The 22194-nt window shown below is 40.7% G+C and overlaps 1 protein-coding gene across 3 annotated transcripts in view; it reads right to left on the reverse strand.

The window, feature by feature from the left end:
• Positions 1–22194, reverse strand: part of COL4A3 (collagen type IV alpha 3 chain) — a 131735-nt gene that overhangs the window by 65701 nt on the left and 43840 nt on the right. For 2 of the 3 annotated variants that reach the window (XM_039855784.1, XM_039855786.1), the window contains exons 2-5: positions 5983–6039; positions 3985–4074; positions 944–988; positions 335–379 (exon numbers count right to left, since the gene is read on the reverse strand). In XM_039855784.1, coding sequence (XP_039711718.1) covers positions 335–379; positions 944–988; positions 3985–4074; positions 5983–6039 — 237 coding nt within the window. Of the gene's footprint in view, positions 1–334; positions 380–943; positions 989–3984; positions 4075–5982; positions 6040–6094; positions 6155–22194 lie in introns of those variants that run through there. The other variant, XM_039855785.1, reaches the window with a different exon arrangement.

Here is a 22194-nt window from a genome sequence, read left to right on the forward strand (position 1 = left end):
TGGCTCCTATCCTCTACTCTACTCCCATTCCCTATCCTTACCCTACTCCTACCCTATGCTACTCCTACTCCTCTACTTCTATATACTTACCCTACCTTACTCTCTGCTATAGTATCCTATCCTACCCTACCCTACCCTATCCTTGTATTTCAGGAAATGCAATTTGATTGTAGTTGTATGTCCTACCAATCCACAATCTATTTTGCGATTCTACTGTGCCATTTCACCATGTAGCAAATTTATTAGTACCCATTGCCTTGTGCTATTGCTTTAACCTGCTGATTAAAATCAGCTGACTTTATTTCTCCAGTTAGTCATTTTCCCCATTACTTACTGGAAGTCCGGGAGGACCCGAAAATCCTGGTAATCCAGTTATTCCCTAAAGATATAGAAAAGGGGAAAGGTGGCGAGAAAAACACTTTTAAAATGTTCAACCTATAAACAGAAAATCATTTCCCATTCCAATAATCCCATCCTGCAACTATAATTGGAAACGGCTAAAAACTATTTGAAAAACAGAAAAAGGCTGACAAACCTTTGTAAATCTTACGTTTACATAACATTAAAAAAGATGATTAAGATTGTTTTTGGCTTTGGGGGGTAGGTTTTAAAGGTACAGTTTGATGATAGGACAGAGCTCCAATCTTCCATGAACATTTTGGTGAGTGTTTATGACCCGTGCATATGCACGTAAAACTTCTCCGCTCCAGGTGGCCCTCATCCTCCTCTCAATAGATTGATACCCACCCCCACAGTCAACACTGTTTTCACTTTTACCATTAGAGATTAGTGTTACCTGTTCTTGAACTTCCTCTATATAAGTGTACCATACACAATGTACTCCTCTGTGATATTTGCACAACTTCTACAGTGCAGAGTTCTTTCCTTTTTTGAAAGAAGAATTTTCATCAAACTATCAAGATGGACTGGTTGGACTACTAACCCTTACACCTTTGGGACCAATGAGTCCTGGAAGTCCTGGAGAGCCCTAGATCCAAATGAAAACACAAAAAGGAACACTGTGAAAATCATTCGACACGAAGGAACCCATAAATTAAAGCTCCCCCCACCCCCAGTTTTATTCACACTCCCAACAGTTTTGCTTGTGTGATTATTTCATTGTTAGCATGGTTCGATGAATGGCTTGTTTCGTTGAGCAAAAATATTGATCAGAAAGGACAAAGAGAATCTTATTGAGACCCTTGCTACTCAAGGCAAGGATCCAATGTTTGCCTCATCTGAGAGTTTTTTAGAAACAGAGTCTCAGGTCCCTGCGCCTCCCAGACCTATTGATTCAGAACCTGTGTTTCAACAAGATTTCATGATGATTCTTGTTCACGTTAGTTTCTGAGAAGTCCTGGTGTAAAAGCCCCACATGAGCCAGACAGCTGCTGAGGTCTGAGAAGGATGAGTGACGATCGCAGTGGTGGACAAGCATGGTGGCCAATATTTCTGTGCATGAGAAATACTTTAGTAACAAAATGTGCCTGATATGCACACATAAATAAACAGCAAAGGAAGAACGGCCTGCACCAGAGATAAACTTGTTTTGGCACATCATAAATACAGTTTTGAGGCCCTGTTTCTTAGAAAATAACCTTAAATGGAGACTGTCTTAAGGAGGCCACTGGGTGTAAAAGTCTCATTGTCCAAAAGCTGTTTTCATCATTCCTGAGGGTTTCAGAATGTTTTGGCATTTTCGATTATTTGAGAAAACGGTTATTACAGAGTCTTCTGAGATTGGACCATCAAGGCCAAAGTCAGCCTTTCCTGACTGAAGTGGAATTCTTGGGTGTGTGACCATATCCTCCTTCTCTGCAGGATGCTATTTGTGTTTGCAAAAGACAGAAGAGTGACTTGCTGGTTTTGCTTCCACACTGTGAATTTTCTCATCGAAAAACAAAAAAAACAAAAAAAACAAAAAAAAAATGTTTAAAAGTAAGATAGGAAGTTGATAAATTTGAAAAATCTTTTTGGTCAGATTTTAATATTTTTTGTCTGTGTTTCATCAAATGATCTTTTGTGGCTACAACTATAAGCTGTGTTTTAAAATATGAACTCCACGACAATATGGCACACAGATTTTCTGGATTAACTTTACAGAATACCTGCCCGTTGGGTACCCCATACCGAGCACCATGCGTTTACACCTTTCATTTTAATTTTTTGCTGGCATCGTTAAAAAAATGCCAAAGGAAACAAGTAGAGTGGGGTATAGAGGACACAACAAAAAGGAAAGAGTTGTTATTGAGCTGATCCGAAGTCCGGGGTTGAAGGGTCAAATTCATTGTACCTGCGAAACGGAGGAAAATCTGAGGTCACGCACTGGAGGGGGCCGTGGAATACTCAGACCCTGACAGTCCAGCATCAAAACACCTTTTTCAATATTAGGATCAGAAGCGGAAGTGGAGAAACAAAACCTCCGTGAGTAGGATAGACGGGAAATGGTAGAGATCCTGGAAAACGACAGCCGTTGCCTTTTAACTTGGAAACCGTAGTCTCGGGTTTCATTTCTCTGGTCGCAGGCATTTGTTCTGACGTCGTCTAAAAGCAGGTCGGAGCGCTGAGTCTGCCACCCATTCGCTGTGTAACCCAGGACGAACGACTTACGTGCTCTGACCACCAGTTTCCTTAACCATAAAGTGGAGATAATAATGGGAATTAAGTTATGAATCACCAGTTATGATTTATGGAACCGCTGTAAGGAATAAAGGAGGGACTGTCAGGAAGACATTGTCCAATGTCTGACGAAGAGTAAATTTGCTGTAAATATTGACTTGGATGACCATATCAATATTCTATACGATATTTATGAAATTTAAAAGACCGTGCGGGGTCCGATTGTGATTGCCTTTCATAACTTATCGGTTAGTTCATAGCTTGCCGGAGGCCAGCAGTCAGGGGAGCGGACATGTGAGTGCGTGAGAGCCCACGCTTACTCTGGCTAATGTCCCCTGCATGAAAGAGCCATCAGCAAATCTCGTGGCTATGCTGTTCTTTAGCAAATCCTCTAGGGCATTGATTTAAACAAAGCCCTTTGTTGTACCACAGACTTTAGGATAAAAATGTATGATGAGGGTGAAGGGCAGTGGGCTCTGGTCAGAACCTTCCCTTCCCTGATGTGTCAAGGACCAGTTGAGAAAGAAGTGCCCAAGGAAGAAGGCAAATGAGAAGAGAGGCAGAGAAAGGAGGATTCCAGAATCGAAGAAAGACGGATTCAAAGAGAGAGGAGTGATCCGCTCTGTAATCACCGAAACAAAGCAGAGGGCTGCAGGTCAGATAAAGACTCAAAAGTATCCATTGGCCCTGGCCACTTGGAGGTCACGGGTGACCTCTGCAGGGGTCATCAGGAGAGAGAGGGTGGAAGGCAAACTCGCGCTGAGGAGTGAAGAGGAGGCGATGAGCTACAGCCAGCAGGTGTAGCCATTTTTGTTTTTGTTTTTTGTTTTTTATAAAGCTTGACATGGAAAAGAAAGACAAGGAAAGGAAGATCTAGAGGAAGCTGTATATTAATATGAGGAAATATTTTTATATTTAAGGGCTGAAAGGGAAAAGCCGGCATCTAAAGGAGAGTTGGAGTGTCTCCGAGAGAAAGGAGACACCTCTTGGAACAAGGTTACAGTTTTAATCTGTGGCCACGATCCAGGGAGAACGGAAGGTGAAAAGATCTCATCCTTTCATGTAGGAGGAAAGAAAGGAGGGGCAGACGCAGGTGTTGAAACTGTGTAGATTGGGGAGGAGGGGACGTTGAGTAGGGGGCTTGATGATTATAAGGATCATTTACAGTGGTCTTGGAATAGGATGCAGTTCTGGTGGGGGTGGCGGGGCGGGGGCGAGCAGCTAAGACTGGAGAAGCGGCATTTGCTGTGGCGGCACCACCCATCGGCTAAGATGTGGAGCTCTCTCCATGTTCCCAGCAGCCGGGAGTAGACATAAAGAAAGTTAGGAGGAAGTAGGATTCCTCAAGCTGACAGGCTGACGTACCTTGGGTCCCCGTGGTCCAGGCACGCCTTCAGGACCTGGGAATCCTTTCTGGCCAGGAGACCCAGGGGGTCCAGGAAAACCTTTATCCCCCTATTAAAACCAAAACGAGACAGGAAAGACACAGAATGGCAAACATCATTCAGCAACACACACAGCCTTAAACATCTCTTTCTTTTCTTTGGGACTTGATAACATTTTGCGTACGTTTCCCTCAGATGTAACAAAATAAAATAAAATAAAAATAACACTTAGCAGTGAGTGTATCAGTAACTGGCCAGCTGCCAGCTGTTAGCATTTGTCTACGAGTTTGGAAGTGCTGCCCCGAGCTATAAAAACTCTCCCCCAAATGGCAGAACTACACAGAGCAGAAGTTAAAGGAAGAAATCAAGAATGAAGGGGAAACCCAGTTAGAAAGACAGGTTAGTGGAGAGTGTTTGCTGGGGGATGGAGGGAGAGTGAGGATAAGGGACAGAAATGTGTTTGGGAGTGTGCAAAACTGCTCTGCAGCTTGTAGCTTGAAAAGAACATGCAGGCTATGGGTTTTGGTCCTTCCTTGGTTGCACGGAAATGAGTAATTCAACCTGATGTTCGTGTAGGAGATGCAGGGGAACGATCGAGGGTGGCATCCCCAAGATCGTGAGCGAAATAGCTTTTTAGAAAGAGTCAGATGATATTACAGGAAAGCCTAGTAGTGAGTGAGCGAAAGTCATTTAGGCCCAGTGAGTGACGTGGCTCTGCCCACGAAGACTCTTCCCATTGACATGGATCCTGGGATTATTCTGTAACAGTAAAGGCTATCAGTTGATTCAGTCAATTTAGTGACACAATTGGCAAGTCAAATTTTGAAAGACAAAGAGAGAGAGGGAGAGGGAGAGGGAGAGGGGAGAGAGGGAGGAGGGAGGAGGAGAGAGAGAGAGAGAGAATGAGAGAGAGAGAGAGAGAGAGAGAGAGAGACGAAGTTAGTGTACACACTAAAAAGAAATAAAATAAAAAAGAGAAATAAATGAATTTACTAGACTTCTCTCAAGGTACTTAGGTACCTTCATAGATCCAATAAAAAGAGAAATAAATGAATTTACTAGACTTCTCTCAAGGTACTTAGGTACCTTCACAGATCCTAGAATAACATCTCGCACATAGTAGGGATTCAGAAAATGCTTCTTGATTGTAAGAATGACTCATAGATTTCCAACAGACATCTTAATATATTGCGTGAATAGCTTCAGGAAAAAACCCTAAATCAAACTACACGGAATTATAGAATAATTTTAAATAAATATAATATAATTATTATAATTAGCATACAAATTATACGTAAAATTATTTTATCTAAAGAGTTTAAAATATGCTTTTTAAAACATATTTTTAAGCAGTCATCTTTCAATATGGTTAAGCAATTCATTAGTGTATCTAAGGAAAGGATTTTGTAAACAAAGGCAAAACTTCAGCTCCGCCTCTGTCTTAATTATCACAAATTGCAAATTAATGGAGCGAATTAATGAGATTTCGCGGCATTCTTTTTTTTTTTTTTTTGATTTCTGCACTAGAGCTTCCTTTTGCTGAAATTTTGCCTCGACTAGGGTGCTGTTGCAGAATTCTTCCAGCAGGGAGCGCCCTGCACCAACACTGCAGGCCTCAGAAATCAGGATTTCGACGTTTATTTTATGTCAAAGTGAGTGAATCGAGTTGTTTTCAGTTGTTCTCTCGCGTTTAGCAAATGGAGTATACATAAACTTTCTTTTTTTGGCTAATTTGCTATTTTTCTTTAAAGACCAAAATAACTACCGGTATTTATACAAAGTTATCTGAAGCTTCCTCAAAGCCCTCCCCGCCTCTCCTTTTTTTTTTTTTGGTCAGGTTAATGTTTATGTACAATTACTTTAAAATTGGACTTCGGAATACTATGCTGCTGATCTCTCTGCTACTCGTGAAAGAAGAATGTGAATTCCTGGATGAGCTCTATAGAGAAAAGAAGCAGAATTAAGGTTTTATTTTTACCTTCTCCCCCTTGGTCCCATCACAGAAGCACTGGCCTTTGTCCTCACAGGCACAGCCCTAGGGAGAGGGAACGAGAAAAGTTTTTGTGTAAAAACAGCTTAATATGTCTCACCTGCCAGGTCACAAGCAGACATATTTTTCTGTTCTCTGAGCATCGAACACGCATCTTTAGGAGCCGTGTGGTACTATGCGATCTAGCGATAGAAATAGAGTAGTTAAGAGAGGAGATGTTTCGTATAGAAGAATTCTCAGATGTGTGTATACCATTGTTATTGTATTTAGGAATTTTAAGTCATTTATTTATGAGAAGACAAAGTCGGCTGTCCCTTTTCTCTTCTTTTTGATCAATTTATAGTTAAACCATATGAAATTGCCATTCTCGTAGGTAGAACGTGGCCTAATGTTGGCAAATTTCTAAGGTTTAGCAGAATGTACACACATATATTTGTATATATTAATCGACGATATCCTCTACAGGTAATTCAAAGGTTTTCTTTTCTTGAGATAATGTTTAAGGCTAAGAAAACAATACCCATTATGTGTCTTTAAAGAGAATGAACTAATCCGCTAATGCTAGTATCGAAATGTTGTTTTCTTATTAAAAAACAAAACCAAAAATTTAGCTGTGAGCTTGATGACTCTTAGCTGTCTATCACCTTGACACGCTTACAACCCCAGCTTTCACACCTATGCACGTGCCAACTCTAAGAAAGGTCCATTTTCAAAATTTTTTGTGCCAGCAGAGGAACAAAAATAGTTTCAAATAGTGGATTTAAAATTTATTTTGACACACATTTTCTGGTTATATATTTCTCTTTCCTCTTTGGGTTAATATTAACTGAAAATTAGTTTGCTCTCCCCAAAAAAGAACATATTAATTGACAGCAGAGGCAGGGCAAGGATAGGAGATGTGCTGGCTAGTAGAAAAAAATAAAACAAAAATTGCCTCAGATATCCCTAAAGTGGGGACTTTATTTGTGCAATCGAAATAAAAATACACAATCAAAGCTTTCTTTAATCGAAAGTATTTCCTAAGCCTACAGAAGGCTAGGCTGTCATTCAGGGAAGGAATTACATAGTAATTTCAGACACTCATTAATGTTCGTCATCACATTTACACACATTACATTACATGAATGGAAAGTAACTGATTGAAAAGTCCGAATTCTCCCCAAGGGTTGGATATTCATTTGGTAGTTTTTAGAAGACTAAATTTCTCCAGATTTTCACCCTTAGGAATGCTTGGGGCCATTAAGTCATATCTGACTTATTTCGATCTTGTCTTTCTAGATCTTTAAACTTTAGTGCTCATTTCAGTCACATATTTAAGTATACCAAGTATCTACTATAATAATATACTAACCTAGCACACTAATATCTACTAAAGCAGTGGTTGGCAAAGTGTAGATTTGGAGACCAGCAACACCAGCATCTCCTGGAAACTTGTTAGAAGTGTAAATTCTCCGCCCCTCCCCAGACACAGTGAGTGGGCCTCGGGAATCTGTTTTAACAAACCCCCTGGGTGATTATGATCACATTGCTCTAAACTAACACCTAACATCCCAGTCTGTCGGACAGAGCTAATTCTCTAAAGACTCCTAAACACTAAATTGTTGGAGACACTAATCTGCACATCTGCTTTTTGTTTGCGAGGTCTTTTTTCTCTTCCAAGAAAGTAGCCAGGCATGCGTGCTCCTCGCGTTCAGGACACTTTTGTCACTGAGTGGAAATCAAAAGCTACCTGAAGACAAGACTCCTCCAGGCTTTTGTTTCTGGAAATGTGAGAACATGTGGAAGGTTGGTCCCCAAAGTGGAAGGAGCAGCCTTCTGCTCCCGTGCAGCATCTGGAGGAGAAAGCGGGGCCTCAGAAAGGAAAGTCTCAGTCTTGCCCCAAGGTGACTAGCTACTGAAGAAAGACCTGGAGGCTCAAGGTTACATGGCAGAGGTGGGCCACTGTTTTCAAAGGGACAGTGAGCATCTCTGACTCTTTTGCCTCCCAGACATCATGCAAACCTGGGTTCTGAGCATCTCTAGACCACAGGTGGGAGGAGGCAAGTGGACACTTCTCTAACGCGTGAGAAGGTGCACAGATGCCACCTTAATTTTATTTCTTGGATTAAAAGTCATAGTCAGTCTACTACTGGAAATCTTTCCGTTTTAACTTGAGCAACTAAGTGTTTGAACTCCTTTGAACTAGATCAGGTCTCCATTTTTTTTGTGGTCCCATGGGCCACTTGCAGTTATATGTTTAATGTGTGTTTCCCCTGGCGATGCTAAGCCCCTGTAGAGAAGGAATTGTATGTACAGTCTCATTCACATCAGTAACCCGGTAACATGTCCTGAATCAATGCTGTGGATCGATCGACGGGATCAACGAGTAGATGGAGAAATGGAGAACTGGTAATTTGTTCACATTCAATTTGGACCTAAAATTTTAAGGCATATGAATTATATGACTATCATTGGGCTGTCGTGACTGAGATGTTTTCTATATGTATAAATTATTAACAACTATGGTTGAAGTGGCAAAGAATGAAACTAGAAGCCTTCGCTATTTTAACACATGTTAAAATTAACATAAGGCTAATTAGTTTTGGTTGCTTAGATACAAAAATATTTTTCGGAAAAAAATTGAAACTCTCAGAAGAGTTGAAAAATAGTATAATGAACACCTACACATCTTCTCATTTATTTTTAATGTTAACATGGTGGCCTACTCCATCCTTTTTTCTCTCTCTACACACACACTTTTTTTGCTAAACCATTCAAAACTACACTACAGACACCATGCCACTTCACCCCTAATAATTCTGCATGCATCTCCCCCATACAAGAGTATGTTCTTATCCAATTACAGCATCATTTCCAAATGCAAGAAATCAACACCGATGCAATAACTCCAGGTTAGTAGTTTTTTAAATAAGACCTTCAGCCTTATCCAAGGCCCTTGGCGACCATTAGCAAATGAGAACTTATTTAATTTTCAGCAGATCTTTCATTTCATAACAGAAATTTGGTCTCAATTAAAGGTTTCCCCTATAATCAATACCTGAAGTCTGATCTCAGTGAGTGCTTGTCACTATTTTAAGAACCCTGAGGACTCCCACGGGGGCACTGAGGGATGGGTGTGGGGTTCTGGGTGTGAGCACTTTATTCTCTTGAATTTCCTCTTGCCTGGCGCCTGGCTTCTCATCGCCACCCATGACAACTCTGCTCTTCTTTTTTTTTGTCATCAAAACCACAGTTCCTGATCTTTTTCATTATTGTCCTTCAGTTTGGGTCTTGAACCTTCTTGGGTAACATGTTTAGGTTTTGTTTGTCATTTGGTTTCATTGTTTTCACATTAGGGGAGAAGCCATATTTGATGGCTCAGAGCCAGCTGGTTGGTTAAAGCAGGAAATAAAAAACAAACAAATAAATTGATACATGAACATGTTAGTTTATTTTAACTTAAAACATTTAAATGCACACCAGTTCTTCAATCTTGTGAAGTAGGGCACAGGACCTTTTGAGGGATTGGATCTGCTATTTAGAGTTCTTTGACAGCATCTTGCTGGATTGCACCCAATGAACCACTAACAGCCTCTAGTTTTGGCTTCTTTGAAACAGACCAATTGCTTCAAGATGCTTGTGGAGCAACCTGAGTATAGAATCCCTCTGGATATTAGTCCATGTTTTCTTCTAACTCTTTAAATGTTATCTTAGCCACATTTAATCGATTAGTGGTTTTTCTGTCAATTTTATCAACTCTTCCTGGTTGAAACACACGTGTCTTTTTATGCATCCACATTTAACCAATTTGTTATTTAATATTTAATTAACTTACTTGGTTACAACAGTAAGTGCAACTGGCAGCAATGACTAACTTTTGGCAATTATAGAACTTCACCAGTGGCACAGACGCGTGCTAGGGAGAAGCCCATGGGTGTCTAGTGGGCAGCGAGCAGTGGGCATCAATCGGTCTATCGTATAGAAGGTTTGGGGAGTTCTGGTTAGCCCAGCAGACAGGTAAGTGCAGAGCCATGGAGGGAGGGTGTACTCTACCTGCTCAGACACGTCCTCTGCGTCACCCACATGCACAGGGTCAGCCCTGCACACACAACCCCAGAACCGGACCTAGGGCTGTGCTCCCAGGCAGCATAACTGCTCCACGCTCGTGCCACCTTTAATTTTCAGTGAATCTGGCAAGGCGCAGCCTGTCCGTACATCTGCCCAGTTGGACCGACTAGGACTTCAGAGTATGCGACCATTTTGCTGACATGTGGATGTGCCACTCGGCTGAATGAACTCAGATTACAGTCGGGGCAGAGCCCTCCGGCATTTGTTCAGTTGCTGCTCTGGAAGCCAGTGCTGCCTGAGTGACACTTCAGAGAACCTGGCACGGGGCCTCGTGAATTAAGGTGCTTCGCTGGTTTGGGACGGTGATGACAGTAGCCCCAGACTGGAGGGATTCGTTTTCTCTGAATTATGCTGTTTTCTCTAAAATAAAAATTTTAATTTGCAAACATGTCTAATTATTTAATTATTCAAACAGATTATTTAGCCAAATGATATGGCGGTGTATTTTCATTTTCATCGACTTGGATCTACTTTTTTGGACCCATTTTTTGAAACACCATGATTATATTAGTGGAGTAGAACACATTAATTACTATTCAAAATGCTAAATCCATGAAAAACCAGAATGACCAAATGCTCTCATTAAGAAATCTCTTAGGCAATGTTTTTATGATTTTTCCTGTTCTAACAGTCAAGTACCTCTTAGTTTCCAAATACTTTAACGAAGTAAGAAATCATTTGTCATGAACAGAAAGCTCTTAATAATGATTTTATGACTTTTCTCTCCCTGCTAACCATTAACGCTTCAGGAAGTCACCCAAGGTTACATGATGTTTTGGCAGTTCTGCATATTAAATAGTTAAACTTGTGGAAAATCATTCTTTTAACAGTCACATCCATTTTTCACAATGTCCTCACTTAGAATGCAAAATAAACTTTGATAGTAGAGAATTTTAAAAGGGTTAGAAATCCAGAAATCACCGGCCTTAGGCCGGGTCTATGTAGGATCTATCCCCAGGTTTGCCAGCTCCTAACTGGAACTTTGGACAAATTACTTAATCTTTCCAAGTGACCTCATCCATAAAGGAAGAAGTCAAGATCTACCATGCAGTGGTTTTGTGGCGGGGGGATTTGCGGTGCTGTCACAGGGAGTCTGTCGAGTGAGTCCCCTGCACAAGACTCAGTAAGTGGGGGACACCTCTCTCTCCTTTGTTTTGCTAAACTATCTTGTGCCAAAGGACATACGTGCTACTGTTTGATCTTTTTTTCCACTCGGAAGAACTAGCCACCATCTTCCCAGACAGCTCTTCCTAAAGTCGTGTGTCCAGCACCAAAGAACTGTGCGCTGATGCTGAGGTCAGTGTAAGAGAGACTGAGAAGTATTTTTGTTAAACCACAAATGCTATAACCACACATATTAATAGTACTCTTAGAGTGCACTAATTACATTAGTCGATTAATCGAATATTATTTGTACGTGAACACATACATGACTTATTTGGTTAGTAACATCTTGGTTTGAGACCCCAATGACACCTGATGCTTATAAGTGAGAGATGCCAAATCAAATATATCATACAAAGCCAGCAAGCACTTCCGGGAATCCTGATCAGCTGTCCCTTGCACATTTATCTTTGTCTCAACCCCTGTCATGCCCATGCATGGCCCACGTAGCGCCCGAACGTTGCCTCCTGTCCTGGGCCAGTGTGGCAGAGAGGTTAACGGTCGCCTTCCTGGGTCTAAATGCCAGCTCTGCCAAGTCGCCTGTGTGACTTTACAATAACAGTTGAGTACTGACACAAGTACCCAGGATGCTGGCTGAGGGCTGTGAAGGAAGCCAGAATATGTCAGCCTAAAATATACCTCTTTGACACAAAAAGTATTTTTTGAGCCAAAGACAATTAAGAAGGAGTAAATGCAGATAAAGCTTCTCCTTTTCTACCTAAAGGCAAGAAATAAATCCTCCTTTTATTGAAGACAGACTCTTATCTGCCCAGAGATGGCACCAGAGGAACTGGCGAGCGAACAGACCTTGGTAAACTCACCCTTAACTTCCTCGTTACCCTGCCCCAAACCTCTCTTTTGTCAGTTCTTCACAAATACATTGTTTCTTTGCCCAAAAAGGTCTCAAAGTTTCCTACTCTGGTCATTTCTTCAAATCTTTGTTTTCTTGCGAAGGCTCCCACAGATATGTACAAATTTAATGAAACGTGTGTGCTTTTCTCCTGTTAATCCATCTTTGTGGATTTCATTTGCAGACCAAACAGGGGTCTTAAGAGGCTGGAGAAAAACTTTTTCTTCCCCCACAGCTGTTACTGTGGTCTACCAGCAAGTGGGCTATTACTAACTGGTTAACTTAATACTGCTACTTCAATGCTCATGAGCTGAGGGCTTATTGTGTTTACTGGACTGCAAGTAGGAGCTGTGTCTCATAATTCTTTATATCCCCCACCACAGGCAGGCAGTAAAATATTATCTTTTTATTTTTAAAACTAATACAGGATGTAATTATGCACGCATATATCTTATTCAGTCATCGGCCAGGAAGTAATTTCCAAATCATTTTGGATGTTTCCTCTTTCCACTGTGAGAACACGCTACGCCCAGCTTCTGAGCATTCTCCTGACGCAGAAGCAGCCCTCCCGGAACCCCCAGAAGCAGCCCTCCTGGCACCCCCTGTGTCTCCTCCCCCACGCCCGGCCCAGCCTGGCCTGACCTGGGTTAGTATAAGGGGAAGTTGGCAACGTTCAAAGCTGGTTAACACTCTACTGAGCAGCTCTGTTGATTTTGCAATATGATTATTGACCCTCTGTCCAGCCAATAGCCGGAGGCGAACGTTTTTGTGTGTAGAAAGAAGAGCTGACCCAGGATGACGACCGTGCCAGACAGACTGCATGGGCTGGCTTTTGGCAGGGCCTCTCTGCCCGTGTCTGCCTCAAGCAGCCGCCCGTGAACCTTGACAACACGCCCTCCGGTCAAGGAGACTGTCACCCGTGCTCTGCTTTCTCAATGGCCCTGTCTTCCCCATCCAGACCCGTTGTCACCACCCTCGGATATCACAGAAATCTCACTGCAGCTGCCCCTTTCCATCTTTCGACCCCCGTTCAGAGAGACACCACTCGTCTAGACATCGAAACCAGCCACCCGTTTTTGATTTTCTGGATGACAGCGAGCATACAGATTACTGGCTCTGACAAAGACGGTGGCCATCAGAGGCCTCGGGAACATTTGGGAATAAACAATACAGTAAGGATGTTTTGCCCATGTGATGCAGTGAGTGGTAATTATATCTACAATCGTTAACTCCAGGTTCTTTAATTTTCTTGCCCTAAAAGGTTTTGAGTCCAGAAGGATTGAGAGGCCTTCGTTGCCCACGTCAGATCGACTCTTCAGGTTCCTATGGTGAGGATGCCGTAGAGGAAATGGACTTCGATTCGTACCAAAGCGACAGCAGTAGTTCACATTGTGGGGCCCTGACTACATGAGGCACTGTTCGGGGCTCTCTGCCTTGTGCATGGTCACCTTTACACCTGGCGACAGTTCTGTGAGGTAGGTACTGTCGTTGTCAGCCCCATCTTCCAGGTAAGAACACTGGGGTTTCGAGAGGCTAGAGGCAGGAAGGAACAGAGCTGGGGTATCTGAACCCAGAACTACATTCTCAACCGCTGTGCCTTATTTTATCACTGACTGGCGCTGGTGGCTTCTGGGCACTGAGGGAGGGAGACTTCATATCATCTCCCTTCCCTCTGTCACGGGGCCCCTGATGATGTGATGTAAAGTCCCAGTGATAAACACAACATGATTGTCATGAAATTAGCCGTATAAATCAGGAGTTGGCACGCTGCAGCCCACAGGCCAAACCCAGTCTGCCATCTGGTTTTGTAGCGCTTGTGAGCCAAGTTAAGACTGGTTTTTCTATTTTCAAATAGTTGGGGGGAAAGAAACACAAGAAAACTAACATTTTGTAACATGCGATGATTATATGAACGTTAAATTTATTTGCCTATAAATAAAGTTTTATATTTCATCACTAAAAAATGTGTGGGAATTCATTTTCTCTCTTGTTTATAGGTATGTACATAATATCTTTGATTTTTCCTCTTGGCCCACAAGACTTAAAATATTTACCATCTGACCCTTTGTAGAAAAAGCTTCTTAATGCCTGATTACCCTATTTAATTATTAAATTATCTTGATTAAGCTACAATTAAAAAACGAAGATAGAAACTAAAGAAGAGATCAGCTCCAAGCTCCAGCAAGAGATGGTCTTCCACTTTGAACAGCCAAAGGAATCTCTCTTTCTTTTCTATCTCTCCCTTGTTTGCTTCCTCTTCCCCTAATACGCTTTAGTCCAAAGTTTGTGGTGGGGTGGGCCCAGGTCACGCAGTTTGGAGAGTGTAAGAACCCCCAGATCATCTAATCCCCAAATTCCTAATATTTTGAACTTCAAAGAGCAGTAAAACAAAACACATTTGAAATGGAGACCAGCATAAAATTGTCTTGTTTATATTTTGCTATGTAAGGGCCATGCCCACCTCTAAACACAAACAAAAGGACCCTGCCACCCACCAACCCACAGCGAGTCTATCATCTATTATCATCATTATTCTAAGAAAATAGAATAATCATTATTATAAGAAAAAAAATGAAACACTATAAAGGAATCAAATAAATGCTCACAAAATACAAGATACTCCTTTAAAGTGGAAATGAATAGCTTTTACTTCATAAACAATCTCTACACTCTTCTTACTTTTCTCATTTGTCTTGGTCTGGTAAAAGTCAATACTGGCCAACATAGGCTTGACTTTGGGAACCCCTAAACTAGTTACAGTTGCCCCCTCTCTTTGGTCCCCATCTCTTCTGTTCTGGTCCGCCACTATGGGCTTAGTGACCTACTGCTGCATGATTTGCTCTTTGAGAAGTGCCAGCAAGCTAGTCTCATACAGTGTAAAGCACGTTAATGAATTAATTTTTAAAAGTCTGCCCTGTAACTGACACATTTTGTAGGAACCAATGCCTCTTAAGACACACACACACACACACCTGTCATAATGGTAGAAAATTCAAACTCTAGACTGACAGGCAGAGATGCATGTAGGGGCAGTGGGAGCCCCTTAGATTGCATGCCTGGTTTGCCTACATGTAGGACCAGATCATTCAGGAAATATCTTCGATAATATTATATTTTTAAATGTGGCTCATATACAAAAATCACCTCCCTCTTTTTAATCTGACAATCAGTGAAGAAGTATTTGATGGGATTTTACCTACAAACTGACAATCAAGCCAGGTATTTCGGGGTTCTCATTGATATCTTCAGAGTAAGCTACTTCAGATGGAAATACCTCTCCTTGGAGAAGTCACCCTTAGCTCTTGTCCACAAAGAGGATGACCACATGCCTTCCACTATCTCTACCAGCTGTTACTTGGCTATCTGCATCAACTGTCAATAGCAAATCTAAAGTGAACTTAAAAGTTTTACATTTTTCAGCTTTGAGTTCTGGGAGAGTTGTTAGCAGTTTTTAGAAACCTGTATTAATCAGAGAAATGTGAGACATTTCAAGGAAAAATCCACTTTGTATCTGTGAACCTAAAAATATGCAAAAAGGAATGTAAGATGCTGAGGGTCACCATATGATGAGGCCACTTTTTTAAACAAAAGCCTTCGGATTCCAGAGAAGACTCTGATGTCACATTGTTTGAAAATGCAGACACTGCTTGAGTAGCAATATCATTCTGAATAATAAGCAGAAAAAACAGGCTCACTTGTGTATGTGAGAGTTAATCCCGAGAGGATTGATTAAATACCTTGTATGTGTCCTTTCTAAAACCAGAATAAGATGATGGATAAAGGATAAAATAAAGAATTAAAAAGGTATGAACCCACAAGACAAGGAGAACATGTGAGAAGAAAAAAAAAAACAGATGAACGTGTCAATTCATTTTTGGACGATGGATGGCTAGTGAAAGCTTTGAGTCAAGTGGAAGAGGACACTTGTGAATGCTTTGGCACGCATTCTCTGTTTCAATAAAAGATAATATAAAAACATTAAAGTAAGGCATACATTCAAAAACAAGACAAATATTTCTAGGGAGAGAAATGAAATGGCAACAGAAAGCAGTAGGAGGGGCTGATGGCTTAGGCAGCTGGAGTTCGGCTACATCCATAACTAAGTCATAAAAAGACATCGTGACGTCTGCTCTCTTTCTTGGGTTATTTGTGCTGTGAGAAGCTAGCCGCCACATCAGGTCAAGGCCTTATGAAGAGACTCATGTGTTGAAGAACTGAGGCCTCTGGCAACGATCTTACGAATGAGCTACCTTGCAAGCTAAACTCCCAACTCTGTCAAGCCGTAGATGTCTACTCGCCCAGCCTACAGCTTGACTGCAACTCCGTGAGAGGCTGTGAGACAGCGCTCCCCAGCTACGCTGCTCCCAGATTCCTGGCCTTCAGAACATATATGAGGGAATAAATGTTTGCCGCTTCACACTGCAAAATTCTGGGATAATTTGGTCGGCACTAATAAATAATACAGGGACCCAACTAAAATGAAAAGTTTGATGGAAATGATGAAAGAGAAATTCAGAAAATCTTCCCAGAAAATAGGGCAAAAGGAAAAGAGATGACAATAAGAGAAAAAGCTAAGAAGGTCTGAGCACAATCCAGAATACCCAGTGTCTGACAAATAGGAGTTTCAGAAAGACAAAACAGAGAAGATGGAGAAGAGGAAATTATTGAAGAAATAATACAAAAAACAATTTGCTAAAGTGGAAAAGTCAAACTTTTAGATTGATAGGGCCCACTAAATGTCCTCCGCTCATAAACACACACACCTGAGACACATTATCATAACATTCCAGAACCCTGGGGACAAAGATCTCGAAAGGAAACAACAACGAAAGAAGAGTCATATCAAAGGTCTTGGAATCGAAATGGAGTTGGACATGACAACTGTAACACTACAGGGAGATATGGCAGGAGGCCTTCAGAATTCTGAGGAAAATTGATTTTCAACCCAGACTTTATACTCACCAACTGATATGTTAAGTTTGAGGAGACACAGACATTTTCAGATACATGATGAACTGAAAATAGTACTTCACAGGCGCCTTTGCATAGGAAACTCCTGGAGGGTATGCTCCACCCAAAAAGGAAATTGGATCAAGAAAAAGACACCCATGGGATGCAAATAAATCTAAATTAGGATGAAAGACCCAGATGGGAGCCACAGGGTGGAGGGCCCTTGGGGACACCAAGAAAACAAGAAAATTATCTGATGCGTGTGATAGGAGAAAAATTTAAAACTTTAGGAAAAAGAAAAATTTGTCCAAGAAATTCTACAAAGGTGAAAAGTAGTGGCTCAGCCGTGAATGAAATTTCCATAATCACACACTACCGATTTAACCAAACATTATGATGTAAGCATAATGAGAAGGTTTGAGACAAAGGAGGAAGAGACCTCACCTACCGAACTATAAGTCAATAGATAGTGTTCAACTGACAAATTGAGAAATAACTTTGTAAGCTTGTTTTCGGAAACATGAAGGTAAATAACTAGAAGAATTCACGACAAGAGTTGAAAATGATTGTCTCTGCAGAGGGGAACTGGGAGATTGTATTTGTTCTGCCTTCAATATTACAAATATTTCATTATTATCATTACTATTTTTTTACTATCCGACTATTTTACTTTGTTAAAAATGCACAATAAAAAATGAAGTTCATCCAAAACAATAAAAAAGTAAGTTCATCTCAAAAGCAGAAAATTTCCTCTTACTTTACATTTAAACTTTTATAATTTATTATTTGCTCAAACCAATAAGCATTCTAAGTTCATCTTAAGCGGTGTTTTTCTCCAATTTGGAAAACTACCAATTTTAGTGCTGACTTTCTGGTAGAAAAAAAAATACAGTGAGAATAAACACAGGAAAATTTTAAAGAAAAATGATTCAGACGGTTGATGAAAAAACCTGAAGTTGACAATTCTCTGCAGACAAAGGTAAACCCTGGAGGTTTCCTGAACTTCCACTTGCTAAGGGTGGAAGCCCCACACTCTCTGCTGTTATAAATCATAGACTGTGAAGACTGCAAGAGGCCATAAGTTTCATCTGTCTCCTACGGATTCTGAGGTTGGTTCAAATTTTATCTGGAGCTTGTGACTTATAACTTTCCCTCGGGCGGATGAGCTGACTGCAGTTTGGGGAAGCACAGAGGCCATGCTGTGTGCCAGAGCTCTGCCAGTTTGGGGGCCATGGCCCACTAACCTGTGGGCTTTGTCGTGGGGCACCCACCTTAAAGAATAACTGTTTGGGGCTGAATTGGTCTCTGGCTCAATTCCTGGTTGGGGTTGGTCACCGCTGTGAAACGATCTTCTCCCTAAAAGCAGAGGACAGTAGATGCTGTCCTGTTCACACAGACTGGAACTGGACATATGCTAGTAAACCATGGCTATAACTCAATAAAGTATCAGAAGAGACTCTGATATCCTGAGAATTTGTTTTTTTTAAATGTATGATATAAACGTTCAGGGTGTTTTTACTGCATTTGTTATGATTAACGTATTTCTCTGATAATACCAGTTCAAATCAAATTATGATCAAAAAAATCTCTCTCTTTAGTTTCATGGTATTCCAACTGAAATTTAGGATAGCAGTTCTCAATTTTTAGGATACATTAATTATCTAGAGCCCTTTGTAATCTTACTTTCTAGGAGCCCAGTCTTATAGAGAGTAGGTCTGAGAGCCTAGCACTTATATTTGAAAAAAGCGGCCCAGGCAAATGGGTTGTAGGGGTTCTTTAGACCAGGGGTCCCCAACCCCTGGGTCATGGACCGGTACTGGTTTGTGGCCTGTTAGGAACCGGGCCATATAGCAAGTGGTGAGCAGGTGAGCAAGCCATCTGTACTCGCAGCCACTCCCCAGAGCTGGCATCACCACCTCAGCTCCACTTCAGATCATCAGACGTTAGATTCTCACAGGAGCACCAGTCCCTGGTGCCAAAAAGGTTGGGGACCACTGCTTGACCATAGTTGGAGAATCTTCTTTGCACATCAAGCCTTAATCGCGAATGAAGACTCATCTGAAAAACTATTATACCAACATCTGTGGTATTTATAAAATAAGGAAACACTTTACTTTTAAAAATAGAAGGTAGTTGGGATTAATTATCAACCCTAAATAAATTCCCTATTATGTCACTTCCTTGATTAAAATAACTTGTTCATTCCCTATGGTCATTGGTGCCAAGTTTAAACTCGTCGGCCTGACATACGGGGCTTTTGGTGTTCTGGTCCCCACTATTCATCCTGTCTCAGAAGCCACTGGTCACCCCCGAGTTCTCTTTCACATTCCTGTGCTTTTCCACACGGTCTTTCTTCAGCCTGAATGTCCACTTCCACTCTCATTTCCTCAACTAGGCAAAGTGCTCCTCACTCTGGAGCAGTTTAAAGGTTATCTCTACCCGGAAGACCACGTCCCTAAGTCCCTGGGGCCCTGGGTGCCTAGTTGCTTTCTCATCTGTCCTGTGCTCTTATAACACATACCTAATTGCATTGTCATTATTCGTTTACGTGATTTCTCCACCACCCGACAAAGCTTCTAACAGGCAGCCACATTTTTTTGACTCGTCTCTATGTTCTTAATAAAGGGGACATGGAGCAGAGGTGGCATGGGGGGAGCAGTTCTCCCAGGGGGAAAATTAGCTGTATCACTGACTTACTGGGCCTGGGCGAGAGTCCTTGTACGTGGAAAGGTATAAAGAGTAATGGGACAAATACCCTTTCCTCTACTACCCGATGTTAGAAACAGCACATTACAAATATAGTGGAAGTTCCCCGTGTTGTCTCTGAATCTTCAATTAAGTGCGTTCTATAAAACTGCCTTATTCCAAGGAAGTTGAACGAGCAGCACTCTATCCTGCTCTGGTCCATGCATAGAAGCGTAGCTGTGGAAATTGAAATGTTGGTGAGATTCAGTCTTCGGCAAGTACAGGAAATCAGAAGGAGAAGCTACCAGGCCCCAGGGAATTTGTAGAAATCTTGGGCAGAATTTGGATTTCCCATGGATTTGAGGTGGCATTCAAAGAATTTCAAGTAGTTTTAAACCTCAAAGGACAGGATACTTCTAGATGGCATTGGGGCTACAATCATAAATAGTAGATGCTCAATAAATGTTGACTATGTGAAAAGATAGATTACAGGGTGTTAAATACATAAAGTTGGTGGTAGGTATGATTTATATAACTATATAAGATATATAACTATTATTAAAGCAGCAAAAGCAGGTTAAAATGAAACTGGGCAAAAGTCAAAAGTAACAATTCTTCATGGCACTGAAGACAGATATGGATAGATAAGCATATAAATATAATGACAACTAGAGTGAGATGTCATACAAAAATAAATAAGGAAGTGTAAGCTATGTCTCTGGAAAAACAAACATTTGGACATTTTAGACATTTCGATGATTGACTGAATTTTTCTTCTCATCCAGATGACTAATGCCGAGTAAATAAAATCTTAGAAGCAGATAAACGAGAAAGCCATGGGTGAATTAGCCAGAGTCTTTAGGATTAGCACTGCGGGCGGGGCCGGGAATCCACTAGCTGGCAGACTGTAGAATTATAAATAGGAAGGACACTAAAAAAAGAGTAAATGCATGAATAGAAAAGCAGAGTAAGTGGAAAAGGCAAAGACAAGATAGAAATAATGGGTCAGAAAACAAATTTTATCCTCTGCTCTTTTATATTAGATCAGAAGATGAGAAATTCTGCTCAATGGTGATATTTGTTGTGTAGGAATACAAAATGATATGAGAAATGGAATTTTTATTAATTCTGTATTTTAGAATTACATAGGATTACTTTTAGGCAAAAGTAACATAATTTAGAATACAAAGCAATTGAAATTCAAGTCACTACATTTCTAAATTTTAAGCATCTTTTAGAGCACTTAGAGATGATTATATTTACACACTTTTGCTTTGCTTTTCTCTCAAAATTGAAAATATCTTTTTGCTGTTGCTAAAATAGAGTTTGATTGTTCAACTCAGATCAACAAAGCAGGCATCTAGATAGCTCGCTTCACTGTTAGTTTTGGAAGGAAGCTACAGAAAGAACAACAAAAGTGCATTTAAGTTAGTTTTCTTAAGATAGGGAATCATATCAGTATCATATCCTAATAAAAATGCAGTGTTTTTACATGACATCTTTTCGAATGTGCAATTGCATTTAGAAAAACCTAAAAGAGGGTTTAGCTATTCTGGCAAGTTTAAAATAATGATATATGAGAATATATACATACACACATATACAAACATATATACATATACACACACATACATATATATACATATACATTCATATACACATATACATAACATACACACGTATACATGCACACACATCTGTACATATATACATACACATATGCACATACATATACATACATATGTATATGCAGAACTGTAAAATGGTGTCACCGTCTGTCCTTTAATACGACTTTGGCAGTCCGGTTTAATGCGAGCGGCAATGTTGTGTATTGTACAATGTTGACATTCAGTCGCATTCAGGTATTTCCAAAGTCATTAACTCTGGGAGTCTGCATGTGTATTTTAATGGGTGAATGTGATTATCACAGTAGGGCTGAGACCATCTTCAGCTCTCCAGCAAGCACAGCCTTGTTTGCAAAAACATTCTGCACAGTGGAACCAGCAAAGCCAGTAATGTCCAAAATAATGTTGAACTTTCAGGCCTGCACATGTTAATACTTTATCTCCAAAGAAAAATACTTAGGTCTCATCAGAGACTAAGGTGATCAGGATTTATGTTACATTTTTCTTGAACAATTATCTCTACTGTTGAATTCAGTTGCTGAAACCAAAAATTCCATTTCTGAATCTTTGCGTGGTGAGTAAACTGCTAGATAACACGCTGATAATTTTCACAATTTACAGCTTCCCTGGAAAAAGGGAGGAAGTCCCCAAATTAAACTTCATGTAGTGATGATACACTAAGCATTATTTTTTTCTGTCTGATATCAGTTTTTGCTATAGTCCATATCTATGAACTGTGGCTATTGGCAAGTACCCAAATAAGACAGGGCAATAGCCAAGAAAACGTCGTGGTTAAAATCAAGATGAGCTACTACAAAT

Source organism: Pteropus medius, unplaced genomic scaffold (assembly GCF_902729225.1).
Source record: "Pteropus medius unplaced genomic scaffold, Ma_sr-lr_union100, whole genome shotgun sequence".
NCBI classification, from domain to species: domain Eukaryota; kingdom Metazoa; phylum Chordata; class Mammalia; order Chiroptera; family Pteropodidae; genus Pteropus; species Pteropus medius.